Source organism: Aspergillus fijiensis, assembly GCF_003184825.1.
Source record: "Aspergillus fijiensis CBS 313.89 unplaced genomic scaffold BO72scaffold_39, whole genome shotgun sequence".
Classification (NCBI taxonomy): Eukaryota; Fungi; Ascomycota; class Eurotiomycetes; order Eurotiales; family Aspergillaceae; genus Aspergillus; species Aspergillus fijiensis.
The window spans coordinates 1-17,176 of NW_024469015.1; the positions used below are offsets into that span (position 1 = coordinate 1).

The 17,176-nt window shown below is 51.0% G+C and overlaps 7 protein-coding genes across 7 annotated transcripts; 3 read left to right on the top strand and 4 right to left on the bottom strand.

Moving 5' to 3' along the window:
• Positions 1-7: 7 nt before the first annotated feature.
• BO72DRAFT_382760 (uncharacterized protein) lies at positions 8-564 on the top strand (the record flags this gene model as incomplete). Its single annotated transcript, XM_040941485.1, has 2 exons — positions 8-352; positions 478-564. Coding segments are annotated over 2 exons (432 nt in total), but the record flags the coding sequence as incomplete, so codon positions are not given.
• A 254-nt stretch (positions 565-818) lies between these two features.
• BO72DRAFT_173180 (serine/threonine-protein kinase) lies at positions 819-3,167 on the bottom strand. Its single transcript, XM_040939397.1, has 2 exons — positions 2,334-3,167; positions 819-2,271 (listed from the first exon to the last, which is right to left on the bottom strand). The coding sequence occupies exons 1-2, from the start codon at positions 2,899-2,901 to the stop codon at positions 914-916; spliced, it is 1,926 nt and encodes a 641-aa protein (XP_040799269.1). The 5' UTR covers positions 2,902-3,167; the 3' UTR covers positions 819-913.
• A 1,509-nt stretch (positions 3,168-4,676) lies between these two features.
• BO72DRAFT_173238 (cupin domain-containing protein) lies at positions 4,677-5,655 on the bottom strand. The gene is made up of 3 exons (XM_040939398.1): positions 5,445-5,655; positions 5,019-5,250; positions 4,677-4,915 (listed from the first exon to the last, which is right to left on the bottom strand). Exons 1-3 carry the CDS (start codon positions 5,540-5,542, stop codon positions 4,886-4,888), a joined length of 360 nt encoding a protein of 119 aa, XP_040799270.1. The 5' UTR covers positions 5,543-5,655; the 3' UTR covers positions 4,677-4,885.
• A 2,146-nt stretch (positions 5,656-7,801) lies between these two features.
• BO72DRAFT_498189 (uncharacterized protein) lies at positions 7,802-8,143 on the top strand (the record flags this gene model as incomplete). Its single annotated transcript, XM_040948750.1, has 1 exon — positions 7,802-8,143. One exon carries the CDS (start codon positions 7,802-7,804, stop codon positions 8,141-8,143), a length of 342 nt encoding a protein of 113 aa, XP_040799271.1.
• A 37-nt stretch (positions 8,144-8,180) lies between these two features.
• BO72DRAFT_513593 (Zn(II)2Cys6 transcription factor) lies at positions 8,181-10,772 on the bottom strand. Its single transcript, XM_040949479.1, has 3 exons — positions 10,598-10,772; positions 10,278-10,448; positions 8,181-10,216 (listed from the first exon to the last, which is right to left on the bottom strand). Exons 1-3 carry the CDS (start codon positions 10,764-10,766, stop codon positions 8,217-8,219), a joined length of 2,340 nt encoding a protein of 779 aa, XP_040799272.1. The 5' UTR covers positions 10,767-10,772; the 3' UTR covers positions 8,181-8,216.
• An 859-nt stretch (positions 10,773-11,631) lies between these two features.
• Positions 11,632-12,262, top strand: BO72DRAFT_449879 (uncharacterized protein). Its single transcript, XM_040945117.1, has one exon. The coding sequence runs from the start codon at positions 11,930-11,932 to the stop codon at positions 12,194-12,196; it is 267 nt and encodes an 88-aa protein (XP_040799273.1). The 5' UTR covers positions 11,632-11,929; the 3' UTR covers positions 12,197-12,262.
• A 1,044-nt stretch (positions 12,263-13,306) lies between these two features.
• Positions 13,307-15,554, bottom strand: BO72DRAFT_433308 (asparagine synthetase B family protein; the record flags this gene model as incomplete). The annotated part of the gene is made up of 5 exons (XM_040943194.1): positions 15,363-15,554; positions 14,855-15,312; positions 14,716-14,803; positions 14,409-14,654; positions 13,307-14,346 (listed from the first exon to the last, which is right to left on the bottom strand). The coding sequence occupies exons 1-5, from the start codon at positions 15,526-15,528 to the stop codon at positions 13,307-13,309; spliced, it is 1,998 nt and encodes a 665-aa protein (XP_040799274.1). The 5' UTR covers positions 15,529-15,554.
• Positions 15,555-17,176: the final 1,622 nt, after the last annotated feature.

The window sequence follows — 17,176 nt, forward strand, 5'->3', positions numbered from 1 at the left end:
CCCCCCCCGCAAGGCCAAAACCCTCGACCCGATAACCCTCTTCCACACGCCCAGCAACCCGGCGAGCAAGAACGCGTACAAGATCCTGCAGCGGGCGTCGACGCAGGCGCAATCGCCCGACGCACCGGCGGGCGGGCGCGGCGAGTTCCAGCTGGAGGTGACGACGGCGCCGCCGACGACGGACCAGCTGCGCAACATCCTGGACTATGTCACCGGGAACCCCGCTGGGGCGGGGGCGCCGGACAAGGGGTCGCGGTGTGCCGTCGGGGAGGTGGTGCGCGGGGCCAAGGATGCGGAGGAGGCGATTCGGCGGTTCAAGGGGGATCCCGAGGGGACGTTTGTGAGGCCGATTGTATGTTTACTTACCTCTTACACCTTACATCTCGGGGTTTGGGAGGGGGGATAAGAGGGAGGGAGGATTACTGGGTTTGGGGCGTATGGGATCAGTTGTGCTAACCTTTTCTTCTTCTATTATAGACAGTCGATTGGACGAATGGGCAGGCGGTTGTTGGGGATAATGAGTCGGAGATTTTGAAGATGGTGCAGCAAATCAACGAGAATTGATGCTTGAAGAAAGGAGGACGGTATTACAACGACCACCACCACCACTCCCAAATGCTTGCAGACCGTTAGGCATGTATTTCTACGATACGCTGTATCATACACTTCTCCCCTCCTATTCTCTGGCAAATACTCGTGCTGCTTTTTCCATGCCATCCCCATGCCATAGCCATTAAAATATCATGTCATACTCGCTCAATTGAACTCCGACCCGAGACCCAGCTCGTGCTAGAATGGACCCATGCAAAAGAAAACTAGAACATCGTGCCGAAGCTGCCGTCCGTTGCGATCGGCTTGCGCGGGGAACTGCGTCCCATGCCATCCATGGCAGGCTTGCGGTGTCTATTCACAATCAGTAATGGCGTTTGGCAACTGAGGAGACAACATCAACCCACCGGAATGTGAATCCTACAAACAGGCCCTTGCCCATCTTCTCGTCGCGTTCCGCCATCTCCTCCAGGGCCCGTTGCTTGTCATGAACTTCCTTGTACTTGGCCATGTCGGCCTCATTCGTGAAGTCGTCGAAATATCCCGCGTCCGTCTCCGAATCCAGCTCGGGCACAAACGGCGCACGCTGCTCGCGCAAGCGACCGAAATCGACTTCGCTGAAGTAGTCGTGGGAATGGATCTCCTGGATGTTCTTGAACCGCTGGTCCTTGGCAGCAACCAGCTTGGTGATCAGGTCCCATGTCCGGCGCGACAGAAAGTAGTTGGGGTCTTCATAGACGGGCTTGCGCAGCACCTTCTGCCAGTTCTTCAGGTTCTGCCAGGTCTCGTCCACCGTCGATCCCGCGAACGGCGGGTAACCCGCCAATGCTTCGAACAGCATGCATCCTAAGCTCCAGTAATCCACCGTAAAGTCATACTCCTCTCCCTTGAGGACTTCGGGCGCCATGTAGTCTGGTGATCCGACAATAGACTTCGCATAGTTGACTTGCCGCTCACGAAGCGACCGATAGCCTTGGCGACGCTCTGTCACCGTGCGCTGTTCCATCGGACGTCCGAACGGCACCGGAGTGTTACCCACCTCCTCCAGCTTCACACGCATAGATTCGATCTTGCCTGGGTTCAGCATTCCAGCTGCCAGGCCAAAGTCGGTCAACTTCACGTGACCGGTCGAATCAATCAGAAAGTTCTCGGGCTTTAAATCGCGGTGGATATATCCCAGTGCGTGGAGCGCATCGATGCAGCTGAACATTTCCGCGATGTAGAACCGAGCATGGCGGTTGTGCAGCACTCCGGTGTTGTTCAACAAGGTGCGGAAATCACCGCCCGGGACATATTCCATCGCCAAGTAAATTTGATCCTCATCCTGGAAAGCGTAGAGCAGCTTCACCAGCCACTCACTCTTGGCCGCTGTCAAGATGTCACGCTCCGTGAGGATGTGGCGGATTTCGTCCAGCTTGAAGAGTAACTTCTTGCTCATCACCTTCAACGCGCACACTTCCCGCGTATCCTTCTTCTGTGCCAAGTAAACCTGCCCGTATCCTCCCTGTCCGACCTGTGTCAATATTTGGAAATCATGCTGGCGAAGTCTGGTTCGGCGCTTGCGAAGGTGGGCCCGCTCCCGACCCAAGTATTTCATGAGTGCGGGTTCGTATTCCTCCATCGACGTCAGGGGTGGTTCCGGGTGCGCGGCGCGAAACTGCGTGTATCGATTCTGTCGGTTGTGGACATAGCTCAGCAGATCGAAATAATGATCGAGGAAATCTACGTAGTCAGTACGATGGGCGGAAACGCTTCGGATGCACAAGATTCAACAGGAGACCTACAAAGTTGGGTGACGTTGACAAGACGCTTGACCCGGGGGTTCTGGAGCTTCTCTAGCTCTTCCGGCGTCAGACCCCGCATGGGGACCTGTCGCCGCTGGATGCTCTCCAAATCACGGGTTTGGTATGGCTCATTTCTGGAAATCGCGGCGGCTGCAGGGTTCGGGCCCAAATCCTTAGCGAAACGCGTCGAGTTCGGAGGCGTGTTTTCTTTATTGGATCTGCGCGTAGGGCTGGCGGGCGGTTGTCGGATGACGCTCTCGTTGAAATCCTCCCCCGCCCGGGGCGGAGAGAACATGGGATGGTTGTAGTGGTTATTTGTGTTCTTCGTCGGCGAGGTGGGATTCAATTTCAGAGCTTTCTCAAATACATTGGGCAGATCGATCGCGCCGGGGGGCAGACGATTCTTGCTGGGGCTTCCTTGAGGGGTCTGAACGGGGCTGGTGAAGGCAGTCTCGGCCGGCGTCGAAGGACGATCCAGCAGTTCGTTGCCGGCACGTGTATGAAGGAGGGGTGGCGGATGTGGGAGGCGGAACCCGGATCGGTCACTTGTGTCAATGTTGAGAGCCATGATGGGCGCAAGAGCAGAAGCTCAGGGACGGGCGAAACGGGCGCAATCAGCAATCGCGTGGTCCTTGGGTGCCCGATGTGTGACTCCGCCGACCGGGACAGCTGGTGACCAAAAGTAACCCGGGGATTTAGGAGAATTCCCAACCACACAAGGGGAGACAGGCGCACGTTAAGTCACGACCAGAAGAGCGCTAGAAGAGGGGAGAGAAACTGAAATTAGGGAAAAAGCCAAAAAAAAAGGCCAGATTGAAGCAGCAACGCAGCGCCACGAGTATCGGACAATCTGAATCGCCCTCGTTGGGTACGAAGGGATAGAGCAGAAAAGATCAGTCGATTTGATGGAATGATAATAGAGCTTCTTATTGTAGGCCTTGCGTTTGAGTCAACTGGGGCGAGCTGAAACTGTGCGCAAAGCTAGTGAGGGTAAAGAAGAGGAGAAGAAGGGGAGAGGCGAGAAGAGGAAAGAAGAGAAGAAGGAGCGCTGAGGTTGTAGAAGAACTTGAGTAGAGTAGAGTAAGAGTAGTTACTAGTAGCTTAAGGCGCCCCGATGATGATGCCTTCTTTTTTCTTCCCCCTTGGTAAAAATGGCAGTAGCCAGCAACCAGAGCTCTTAAGAGTAAAGAGCAACAGTGGCAGTAACGTTAATAGCAGTAAGTTAATTAGTAGCAGCAATAGCAGCAGTTCCCCGCCTATAGACAGGTTGAGCCAGCCACACACCATTTAGTACCACCAGGTCCAGTCCACCACCTGCCTTTTCTGGACTATTGTGGACTCTTCCAAATTCTCTTGGTCTTTTCCCTCTTTTCCCTCTTTTCCCTCTTTTCCCTCTCAGGCTCTCTCCCCTTCGGCTTCTTCTTCCACCTCTTTTCTTATTCGAGTACTCCGTACCTGCCCTTCTCTCCACCCCCCCGTGGCTGTCAGCCAACGAGAATCCTCCGATGGGTTGCAGTACCCCTCGAGGAGCTGACGGTTGCCGGGTCAACTCCCTTGTTCCGATCTTCATTGGCATTGCGATATTGCACAGCAATCTAAATCTTGTTCCTGGCTAATTGATTGGGGGAATCGTGAGGCTGAGGAGGAATCCCGAGCAGGTACCAGATCCATAATCCTAGTCCTGTCGACTTTCAGCTGGCATTTCAATGGGTCAATTGATATCTAGTCCGATCGACCGCGATCCATGGGTCCGATCGGATGGTGACAGGATAAAGTGGACGGGAGATTGGGACCGATAGGCTCCCCTTACTAGGTGGATGTGCTTGACAATATGATTTTTAACAATAGGGATGATACGAATTGCAACATACAGAGAAGGGAGAGAGAGAGAGAGAGTCGAGAGAATGAGGTAGAGTATTCATCCATTGTCATCCGAGAATGAGATGAGCCCGACCGATACCATTTTCGTTTCTCACCCTCTCTCTCCATCTCCACTCCACAACATCGGTGCCTGTCTATCCATCCCACTCCCCACACCCCTTCCCCTGCGAGGGGGACAGATGACTAGTTACTACCGACTGTGCACGAGGTCTCCCCGGCAATCATCACTACGTACGACTACAATACCGGAATGAATCCCAGTCAGATCCCAGATGTTTCAAGTGTCTCGCATGTGTTCATTGTTCTGCTTTCTACTATGCACTTCCATACCAGCTGATTAAACTCAGATGCCTGATCGTATCCTCGTCATTCCTTTGCCTTGTTTTATTTTTCTGGGTTGATTGATCTCTGGGCAACGGCCGTCAACAAACTTGGAAAGGTGCGAGGGCAAATGGGGCCCATCCCCTCCGATGAACCATGGATCGAGATGTGACCCATTTATCGACGGCACAAAAACCCAACCTCTTCTCTTCCGCTCTTTTTTTCACTCTTATCATCATTTGGTCTAGGCTGAAATCCTTCAGCCCTCCCGTCCTTTGATCCAGCAAGGAAGGCCAAGGCATCAGAAATGACATCATCATCACTATTTTCTTCATTTTATCCCAGCTTCTTTACAAGACGCCCTTGGCCCGTTGACCCGTCTGCCATTCCCATTGCAGTTAGTGACTTTTTCTTTCTTTCTCTTGAATCGATCGGTCGGCAATGAGGAGTGTGGGCAGCGAGAGGAGAAAACTCGGCACATACGTAGAAAGCCAGCCCATAGGAGGGAGTGGTGAAGGTGATCTTGGCACCCTTGGGGAAGTGGAAGACATCGCCGGGCTTAGCCGTGACCTTCTGCCCGGTTTCGTCGGAGATTTCGTACTCCCCCTCGAGGATAATCTTCATCTCGTCGTAGGAGTATTCGTAGGTCAGCGGCGTGCCCTTCTCCAGGCGATAGAAGCCGGCCGACATGGGTTTCTCCGGGTTGTAATCGTCCCTGCAGGTGGTTGTTTCATCCGGTTAGCAACCAGCCAGAAAAGCAACCGAGCAACCACCACTACCCTTGCATAGAGGGAGATGAGATGGGGACTGTGCGCACGCCTGCATCACTGGCAAAAGGCAAATCCGAATTGATTTATCTCAAAACAGAATAGCAACGACACAGCAAAAACAAAGACAAAAAAAACGTACGATGAATCCACGTCCCCCAGGAAGGCATTCTCGTTCGCGATGAGAGGAGGCTTGAACGTCGACTGCGCCTGCTGGTGGTATCTGAACGCGACGGGCATCTTTGCAAGATTGATTGGTCTGTCTGTATGAATGTGGAACACGTGCGTAGGCAGGATAAGTAAAGAGAGGATCGATGGATTAATTACTGTTTAGATCTGATGACTTTGAATCTGAATCAATGGTCCCAGGGGATGCTGCTGCTCTTTTATAAAACAAATCTACCATCAGACTGATTGATGCCTTCGAGCCATCCCATGCCGACTATTATCGCAATCATTCTGATTAAGTGTAATAATGATAATGAGAATCTCAATTCTTTTGCCCTTCTGAGGGAAAAGAGAGAGACCACCACCATGGCGCACGGATCTACCTTCTACAGTAGGAGATTCACGATGGGTTCCTCGTTCTCCCAAATGAGGGGTAGAGAGAGGCTCTCATTGCTTGGATGAGGGGTACAGTACTGTACAGCTTTCGAGGCGAGTTAGTGCTTTCTTTACCTGTGGACTGGTCTGCTGTTCTACTGACCTGGATGGGAGATATTAGCCAGGTCGCTGGAGCTTGGGGTTGCAGGAACTGAAAGAAAGTAGATACCGGTGGTGGTGTAGGCGAAAGGCGAGAGGGGCAGGATCTTTGCTTGTCCACGGTGGATATTGATAGAGAGCTGGACCGCAGACAGGAAACTTTTGCCTGGACGGGTTAGTACTTCCGCTGCTTGTCAGGTGGAGGTTTAGTGAGTGAGTGAAGTGGGCAGGGCATGCATGGGCGATAGACCCTCCTCCCCCTCACTCGCTATCTACAGTACTTCTATCTTATCACCTCACCAACCTAAGTCAGATACCGTATCCAACTGATTACTGCCAGGGAAGGAAGGTCGCGAACAGCTCCAGGCTCTCACTATACTGTCCTCCGTACCTTGGCCGCATTAGGTCTGAATGCGATGAATTGTTGAGAAAAGTCCAGCGACCTCATCAGTGCAGTCGTGAAGGTAAAGCAGATGAGTGAGTGGGGTGGGCGCACTGCAGACCCAAGAGACACAGCACAGACTGGCCCGTGCATGCCAGTTCTACCATCTAGAAAGACAATACAGCGAAGCGCACCTTAGTCCTAAGCACTCTGTGCAGGTGTAGGAAAGCGAAGGCCCAAGCAAGTAACCAAACACCTAACTAACTAGAAGGGCATTCGGTCCTTTCTTCCTGTCTCTCCCTCCATCCTCACGGCCTGCCTGCGGCTATGCCTACTGTATTCTGCTCCGCAAGCCAGTCCATTTTCGCACCCACCTCCTCTCCTGCTACAGCACCCACAGCACAGCACAACATCCCCCAAAACTAAGGTGTTGTTGACCTTTCCCTAAAGCACCACACACACAAGTATTGCTCATGCACCTCTGCCGTCATCCAACACCACTCACTCCCCTTCTCTCTCTTTCACACACTCTCCAGGCTCGCACCATCATCATCCGAATCAGCCCATCAAAAGTCAAATCTTCCCTTGGTCTCTTCCCCCCCCTCATAACAGGTTAAAAGTACTATTCCTTATACGTCGAAAATCACAGGGAGGAGAAGTCCGAGGTTGTCGCGGCGTCGGGTCCCACCCACACTTCAGACTGTGTTAAATAGTGTTCTATTCTCACCACCCGCTTGATCTGGCTATTACTACCTCTCTTTACCTCCCCGCCCCCTCGACCTCTATTCAGTCTTTTGTAGCTGATTGCGAGAGAGACGATTTATCAGCACTCACGACACTATCAAAGGCAACACACCAAACAGCCCAAGCAACTCCATCGGTCGAATCTCGCCCCATTCCCCGCACGCGAAAAAATCCGCCCTATGCGAATTGTGACCGTCCTCTGTACCATCCCGTGCAGTCATCAATCATCCAGCGAGAGCACCCAGGCGACAGACACAAGCTTGAAGGACTCAGCAATCTCCCTCCCCACCGGTACGGTATATCTCAAGTAGACAGTTGTATTCGATCAGCCGTTCACTGTCCACCGCGCCAACTGCCGATCGAGATACTTGAGGGTCGATAGCAACATACTTCATACTCCTAGCGATCCTGTCTCCGTTCTCCGTACAGCGACAAGCTCCTTTCAGGCATCTGGCCCTGTCCTACGCGCCAAAACTCCGTGCCAAAGTCCCTCGCAACAACTACAAAAGAAACCCCATTGCAGCAATAATCCTTGGGAATTTGCCTTCAAGGCCGTATAGAATGTGATTGCTTCGCTCAACCAAACCACAAACAAAAGCCCAAAACTCTGGAACGCCATGCTAATCACTCCCAGTCCAGATCTGTAAGCCCAGCCCACGATTTTTTTGAGGATGAGCTATACCCTCAAGAAGTCACAAACCCACTGCGTGGTGCTCGCCGCACATTCCGCAGATCCCAAAGAGGCCGCTCCACAGCCCCGCGCAACAATGGCGACAGTGGCCATGACGAGCGACCTAGAGCCATATCTGGCCTCCCTCCGGTCGTACTTGACCCAGAGCAGGCCTCCGCACCAAGCCGAAGCGGATTCCGAAGACAGTGCGACCGAGACTCCTCGACTTCCGGAGCGCCGGACGGTGCAACGCGAGCAGGCAAGCTCGAAAGGAGGGAGAGACAACAGTCGTGCTGGCCCGCGGAGATCAACCGTGGAGGATCCACCGTGCTCAATCTGCTGATAATGAAGATCGCTTTTTGAGTGAAGTTTTACCCCAAAAACACTGTACATATGAGCCGATGGCCGTCGCAAGATTATGAACGAGAGGCTTTCTTGGGTGCATGATCCCAAGAAAAACAAAACGGAAACCAGAAGAAATGCAAACAAGATATCTTACCTTCCCAACCCCATTCCTGCATCACATTGACCCAATGCAAATTTCCACGAACAGTCCTATCAAATTCGATATTTTCCAGCGGAGAGATTGCCGAGGTCCGTCGTGGCTTCCCCAAAGAGCCCTTAGAAGGTACCCGATCGGCCATACTCGATCTTCTCCAAGGCTCAGCAAAGCTGCTGGTGAAGCCACGCTCACCTGACCCACGGCCTACATTTGTTGTCTTATCAATCTGAAGCCTTTTCGTGGGTAAATGATCGGACTGCTCAAGCCCCGCGGCATCGCGGCGATCCCAAACCTCTCGGACAATCTCGATGCAACGATCAATAGACCCAAGCATGAGACGTGATTGGATTGCTAGCCATCGATTTAGCACCCACTGGCGATCCTCCTCTTGCTCTGCTTCACACCCAGCCGCCAAAAGAGGAAACATTTGGATGATGGTGGTACGGGAGCTGGGGGGAACTGTGGCCAGCAGCATCAAGACACGCTTGGACAGCTCCGATGCTGGCTCGGAGGGCATTTCAGGAACCGCTTGGTGAAGGTACAACAGTGTCGCCCAGCGGTAAGCGTGTGCGGTTTGGATACTATGCTGTACCTCCGACGTGGGGTCATCTGGGGGTTCGAAGCAGCGGGGGGGCTCCCATTGCTCAACTAGGGTCTTCAATTCTATGGCCTGCGAGACAATAGAGAGGGAGTTGGACTCGGTTCTGCGAACTCGCTGGATCAGGCGCGCGACTTGGTGGATTAACGGGAAAAGGGTTGTCGCGCAACCCATTAGAGGGTCGATCTCGTGCACTGCATCCTTGGGCAACTGGAAAACAGAGGTATCTACCTCCTGATCCCCGGATTCTTCCCGGGATGTCAGGCGAGAAATCACATCCATGTATAGCCAGGTGTTATACAGAAACCGAATTCTATCCAGGTCACTGCCGCACATCCCGCTTTGAAGACCAAATCCTACAACCTGTGACACCAACGCCTTGGCTCCCCGCAAGTGCTGGATACATGTGCGCGTATGCTGATCCCATGTCTCCGCAAATGCCAGCGCGAGACTCGTGGCCAAGGCTGCATCTGCTCTCATATTTTGTATGTCGTGCACCATGTAGGTGATGCTCTGCCGCATATGATCCATCCCATGAACCCTGAGGCTGGGGATCTCCTTGCTGGAGTGAAAAGCCGCTAGAGAAAATACGGCATGATATAGCGCTGGGGTCTCCTTGGCTAGGGGCCAAATCAGTGTCCGCCATGGGTTCTCGTGGGCACCGTCCTTCACAGACAGGATCCCACATGTGAATCTGTCGAACTGCAACACCAGCATTTCGGGACTGACCATGCTAAAATTTGGCTCTGAGAGGATCTTCGGGGTAAGATTTGTATTCTTGGCCTGCGCAGAATTGATGCACTCTGTGCTGTTTAAGAAAGTCGACCCCAGAGGAAGTTCTGACTTCCTTATAATCTCCTCAATGTCATCGTTTTCGACCTCCATTAAGGCCTCAAAGCTAAAACTGTGGTGCCTTGGCGGGCTGTCGTGCTGGGAAACGCCACCTAGGGTGGGTCTAGATTGCATCCCCGCATTAGACAGTGACACATCGGAAATATAGGAGGATGGCTCCAGGGGTGGAATCTCGATTAGTGATGGGGCTAGGATGCCTTCATTGAGGCTTGCTATATCTAGCGGGCCTATGAGATCATCCGTAGGGACAAAGAGATGTTGCTTTGGTACTGCATCCACCTTTGCACGCCCTGGAGTCGGCTCATCCCCTTTCGAAAAGCCAAGCGCGAGTGCAGACCTTTCACTCCCTGGTGAGAAGAGAGGCAAAGAATTAGACAGGGTTCTCGACCACCCCTCAGTGAACTGCGAGTCCGGAGACGTAGAAAAGTCAAGGCTAGACTTCCGACCCGGGGGTGATGAGATGGCTTTGGGACGTTCATGTCAGCAATCTACAAAAGCCAACGATTCCATATCAAGTAGGGCTACCTTTTTTGCTTTTCGTCGACACGTTCTTGCAGCCAACGTTAGTCTCTTCGAAAGGGCGCCATTTGAAATCTTTCTTGTATCCTCCACACTCCACCTTCCGTTTCTTACATTGAAGGCACGTCGGCTTGGATTCGTCACATTTCAATCGTTTTGCCTTGCAGGTAATACAGCCTGGGTTATAGTAATGATAAGAACGTCAGCGCACTGCGCACCCTGAGAACGTCTGTGCCGCCTTCTCTCTGATGCTGTAGTTTCACCCGAGAACAACTCTGTTCCCGTCTGTCGTCTCATTAGGGTACTAGGAATGAATGGTACCGTACCGTTACGGCTTTTTGACTGCTTCGGTTTGTTAGGATCCCTGGAGACACCAGGCTGGCTTGAGGTGGACCTCTGAGAGGAAGAAGGAGGCTTAGAAGGCCCTTCTGTTGACGGAGGCGAAGGTTGAATGTCTAAGATCGCAGACGGGGAAGGGATCTTAATGTGTTCCATGCCCAAATTAGACCTGATGATGACATGGACTCCGCCAAGTTTAACGTAGTAGTATGCGATGGAGAGGAGAGAAGGCTAGAAGTTTGGTTGTTTATTCGGTCAGGGAGAATAATGCCGCAGAGTATAATCTAGGCGGGCGAAGGAGCAAGAAATCACGATCTGCTCGATCCGGGTTGTGAACGAGATAAGGCTCTTTAGAAGAGCCAGATGGCAGAATAAGCAGCGGAGATAGGAAAGGTGTGGGTAGATGATAGATAACTCAGTGCCCCGACAAGGCCCCGGACAGTGAGGAGAAAGCGCCATGAGGGTGATAAGAGTCGCACTAGAGCAGCAGATTGCGGAGACAGCTGGTGCGAGTTGTACAACGCGGATTCGTCGGTTTAAGGCAGGAGCTCAGACAAAAGTCGGGCTTGCATTGGAGCCAGAACGATTGGAGCTGGAAATTGTTCACTTCCTGCATTATTCGATGATGATAGATGGAGATGGAGGGGGAGGGGGGGTGGAGGCAAACAACAATCCATTCCCATAATCAACATCCCCCACGACCTCAGTCCGTCCCAACCATCGATCCACCAATCTTTCAAGGCAGGCAGTCCAAAGAACAACGGAATAGAATATAGCTTTCCCAGTAGTCCCATTGCAGGGGGATGCAGGCCAGCGCGCAGGAGGCCACAGTCGTCGGCAGGAAATTGAGGGGGTGCCACACGAAGAGCGGGTTGGAGAAACGAGAGGAATCGGCGAGGTTCGACTGGTCACGGCTACCCGGAATGGTGGGAGGAGATCCCCGTGACCATCCCGCCTCGGTACTTTCTGTACAGTTGCAGTCGATTGCATTACCTTGACCTCTTTCAACCACTCACTAGACTACTGTTCCATGCGAATCCGCATATATCTTTGATCGGATGTCTTTCGCAGTCTGACACTGCATACAACAAGCAGCGTAACTACCGCAGCTTCCGCGGAGTGGAGTCATTCAACCGAAAACAAAGAACTAGTATCAACACTTTAACCCTTGCTACTATGTACTGTACATTTCTCTCCCTTCGACGGTCGGACACTTGCTTAGGTTGGACAAAGAGAAAGTCTAGCCAGCAGTCGTCTTCGAAAGTTCCGACACCCAATCCTCGGCGCAAAGCCATATGTGAGGGGGTCGCTGATCACACATGGTTCGGTTCAAGAAGGTATGTGGTCAGTCGACCAGACCGTCAACTGATTCTCCACGAGCTCAAGTGCCATGCTTTGATTCTAGACCTCCACTGCAGGGTCATCGCATGTTGAACGATGTTGGACAGTCCTTTCTTTCAGCTTCGGAAAGACCCACTGGCCTGGGATGGACATGGGCCATCGAGATAGTTACCAACCTCGTGTTTGTTGCACTGTTTGTGGCAGAATTTAAACTCCTGCCCAAGCAACGACTGTTAGCGACCTAGATAATCCTAGTCGTTCATAGTCTTCGCAGTAGATTGCGACATCAGGTGTGACAATTAAGCTTTCTATGCCATTGAGATCGTTAACAGATGAACGGAGTGTATGCAGTGCTGGTTACCTGAGAGATATCGAGCGAGCACTTGCAGCAGAATTGGTATATCCTGGACCCATGTTTCAACATAAGGCTGAGTTCATGAATATGTCTCGAACGAAGATGACACATGACGTATGTTTCAACTTCATAGGAGGGACCGTCGTTGAGAGGCGAACGCTATATGTCGCCTCTGCCGCGCGCTCATTATCGTCGAGCTTCGGTTGGTTCTTGGACCCCCATACGGAAGCGGAGTGGGGATTGCAAGGTAGTCGATCAACGAGGGGTCCGATAAGTTCTCCGCACGCTATCAGAGAGGTGGCAGAAAGATGATGCAAACATTCTGGTCCGAGTCCTCTGAAACCACCTTCAGTGCACAGAGATAATAGAAGGTCAATACCTAAAGCCTCGTTACTCAAGTATCGTAGTTAGCATTACATGGTGCTATGAGAGTAGTGGGCATAGCCAAGCAGACCCCATTTGAGTCTCCGACATCGCTCGCCAGGTTTGGTTTCAGACATAAGATACCCACGGACTGATGACCCACCCTGGCGACAGGACCCAAGCCTTCCATCAAGTGGCAGGGGACATAGAAGCTGCCGGAATCTTTGCGAGGCATCGCCACTTGATTCTCAGACCTCAGCATCTCAACTCACGCGACGTTGATTGCGAAGTGTGTGGGGGGAAATAGCAAACGTGCTCAGGGAGCAACGTGATCACCTTGTAGCGACATGCGCGACTCTGACTCTGCCCAGTCTTTTAGTATGAGTAGGCCACTCATGATCTCCAATACTTACCAGTTTCAGTGCTGATGAAGGATTTGTTCTAGAGTCGATGGGGGCTTCTCATAAGCCACTCTTGGTCCAGTCCACGGGGTCTCCAATTCATCAACCTTGTACCCAGCAAGTGAACAAACTATCTGAGCTAGCTGCACCATTTTATTTCATTATATCTGGCTGACCGAGAAATTTAGGAATGGAATTCGGCTTCACCTATGACTTATCTCTAATGAAGACGGATGCTAAATCGCGCTTGCCGGTTTTACTCCAAATCTTTGGGCCAATACCACAAGTTGAGCCACAAAGAGAGTACTTCTAAAAGCATTGGGGTCATCGTCACAAAATGCGCGTGTGAAGGTTTGTTGGACCTTGCCCCAGTCAACAAAGCCCAGGTTCTGAACATTGGTCTCTGTAAGTAACCGCTTCAAAGTGTGATACACAGGTCCATTTTCCTTGTATTTAGTTGGACCAAGATATGGTTGCTTCACGCGATTCGAAACCTCTTCGGTGATGAATGGTCTCATGGCTTCGCGAAGAACATGCTTTTCACGAAAGATCTTTCTCTCTGGATCATATCTTATCTTTAGACTTGGCGGTATAGTATTCACATATTCTGTGAGGCGATGATCGAGAAACGGTGGCCGCGTCTCCACCTGAAAAACCATGTCTATATTGTCGCCAATATATCGAAGAATACCATTTGCCAGCATTGACTTGGTCCACTGGTATTGAGATGAATTTAGCGAGTGCCATTTCTGTTCCATGTCGTTGATAGTCTTCTCACGAAAGCTTCGGAAAAAGGACAATTCTGGGTCACCTTGGGTGCATTTCTCTGTCCATGCCTGAAAGGGTAATTGACTGAACCAAGCAAGTGCTGGAAATATAGAGGTGTGGCTGAGACTATGTTCAGTCCCTGACTTGGCGGTTACCTTTGCTACCGCTTGTGCCATTCTCTGATTGACGGTAGCCTCCATCTCTTCTCGGCTGCCGTTGACGGCTAGTAAAGATGCGGGCCATGCATGGTCTGGCTCACTCAAATAGCTCCACATCAGGTCACTGTATCCTGCAAAATGTTCGTCTGATCCTTCGCCGGTGAGAACAACTCTCTTTCCTGCGTTGTGAGCGGCCTCTGCAACGGCCAGTCGACCCATCCCGTCCACATCAGGGAGCGGCGTTTCCGTGTACCAGATTGTATCCTCCAGTCGAGACGCGATGGTCTCTTCGTCCAGCAACACTGCGTGGAAATTCACTCCAAGCCACTTCGCAGTCCGCCGAGCAATATCTATGGAGTGTCAGATCGGAGAAGATAAGGGGGAGAAGTTTCTCGCTCGGGAGAAAACAAACCGGACTCATCGATCCCCGACTCTTTCTCGAATTGCACCGTGAAGCAGCTTAGCCTCGAGGTATCACCGGTTGTTTCATTTCCAAGTCTTGTTCCTTGCTTCATCAAATGCGCTGTCATGCCTGCAACTGCAGACGAGTCCAGCCCGCCGCTCAGGAACACACCAACACCCACATCGGCGCGAAGTCGAAACCGCACCGAATCGAGCAGCAATTCTCGCACTCGAGCGACTGCCTCAGCTTCGGTGCCTTCATATACCAGCCTCTATATACAATCAGCGTCGTACAGTCTGCTAGGAGTGGATATTACTCGCCTTGTCGGGATACTCTAAATCCCAGTATGTCTGCAATTCGAATGGCTGGAAGTTGTCACTCACGAGCATTTGACCAGGTTCGATCTAGAAATAGCCATCAGCTTCGGTCCAGCTCGTCTCTTATCGACAACTTACACGATGCACTCCCTTGAAGTACATTTTCGCCCCATACATCCATCCCACTCCTTTAAGATTGGCAATGTCCCACTCTGGAACCCATCCAAATGGCAAGAAAGATTTCATCTCAGTTGCGACGTGAAGCCTTCCATCGATGATGGTATAATAGAGCGACTTGATGCCATATCTGTCTCGCGCAGCTATAAAACGGTTGTGTTTCGCATCCCAAAGTACCAAAGCGAATTCTCCTCTCAAGTGAGAGACGAATGACAGTCCATAACGGTGGTATAGGGCAATGACAATCTCACAGTCACTCTTGCTAACAAACTCATATTCGTTGGCTAGCTCACTTCGAATTCGCTCGTGGTCATAAAGTTCTCCATTGACGACGGCTTGGATAGTGTCATCTTCACTGTGGAAAGGCTGGTTTCCGGCTGGGCTAAGATCAACGATTGAAAGGCGTACATGCCCGAATCCTTGAGATTATGTTAACCTCCTTTCACAGCATAGGAAGTGATTGACCGACCAACTCGAGTGTCAGGGCTGATCCACTGGCCACGCGCATCAGGACCTCTATGCTTGACCAAGTCTAGACTGTCGTTTATCTGACATGCCAGCCTGTGGGAAGACACAGTAGTGCTCTCATCGCGATCAACTCCGTTCAGACCTAAGAACGCCGTCAGTCCACACATGTCGCCTTGGTTCGATTCTGCCTGAGCTTCGTCTGGAGAAAGACCAACAAAGGTTACAATTTCTTTTCCAAATGCCAGGTTCTCCTTCCGCTTTTATGCTCCGACATGTTCATCGGTGAGACTACTCCATAGCCTGGTATCATGTGCCATCTGCCAATATTAGGTATCCTATAGCTCATCCAAAAACCTTCAAGAGGCTAGCGCTGTTGCACAAACCTGTGCTTCACTGCTCTCCCAATCCTTTTGGGCGCCTTGGAAATCTCTTCATTGGAGCTCAATAAAACTCGCTTCGTGTCTACTGCGAGAAATTCTGTGCAGAAAATCATCGTGGCATTAATGAATCGTAGATCGAAATGGAATGCAAGGATACCTAAATCAAAAGACGAATCTCGGCCTGACACGTCAGAGAGTCAGATACCGACTGAATGGTTTGACGCAACGTAAGACCATGCAAGTCAACTGCATAGCACCAGTGGATGCATTCTCGGTCCTGCACGCACACTCGAGATGCTACTGTCTCATATGATATTCCAGGTATCGGCATCCGCCTACATATTGGCAAATCGGAAGACGAACGAGCGTGCAGCTGGTCTTCACCGCTATATCAGAAAGCCAGTATAATACAAGCCCTGGCCTTGGAATAAGAACTATTTATGTGATGTATGACCAGAGTAAGCCATAGCTCGGTTGGCTGCCGTCATGCGGGATTCAGGCTCCCAGATATTCGAGTCAGCCAACAGCATAGCGGATGTATGGCCTAGGTAGTTGTGCTCGAAAACCTAGCAAGCTAATTTCAATTCTTTAGTTCTTGTAAGCGTGCTTTTGCAAAGCTCTGTAGGACATAAGGCAAAGTGCCCGCGTTTGCCATGATACGATCATTCTGGGTCTACCGATCCGTCTATATAACAGGTATAGATTGGGGTGTTTAGTACTCCAATAATTTTAATTTGAGGATTTCAGGACTGATCTCCACGTGATATTCCAGTATCATCGGCATTGATAGTCTCTCTATATAAGCGGACCAGCCGCTTTCGCCTATAATGAAAGGACATCCTGTATCTTTACAGGTTCAAGTTGTTAATATCTTAAGACTTGTTCAATTGAGAGTAGAGTGTATAGGCTAGCTAGCTGATTGATACTAGGTAGACTATATGAATATTATTCTTAATAAAGGTGCTCTTTGTGGTTGTTCTTGGTAGTTGGTCTTTGTGATTGTATGCATAGCTGGCTAGCGGCTTGGTCTTCTTAACTATAACTTTAGCATATCCTCGCCTCAACCACAGAATCTTGTATAACTGTGCAAAGTTGTATACAATGCAGAAGCCTGCCTAGCAGAATATGTGAGCGGTTTCTTGAACAGAGAGTCTATCATGCAGAAGACATATTCGTCTCTTCGCAAGCGCTTAGTATAAGTAGATCGAGATCAAAGCTATCAAAAGTGCTCAGAATGTCCAGCATCCAGTGACTAAGTACGGTAGATGTTGACTAGGCTGCTGTAGCTTGGTGAACGTATCCTAATGAAGAGTTTTCATCTCAGCGCTGAGTCGTTCGCTGAGTCGTTCATCGCTCCTTCCCATTTCTAACACGTCCCATCATCTTAGTGAGTACTTCCTCTGTGACCACAACTCCATCTACACCCATCCTTCTC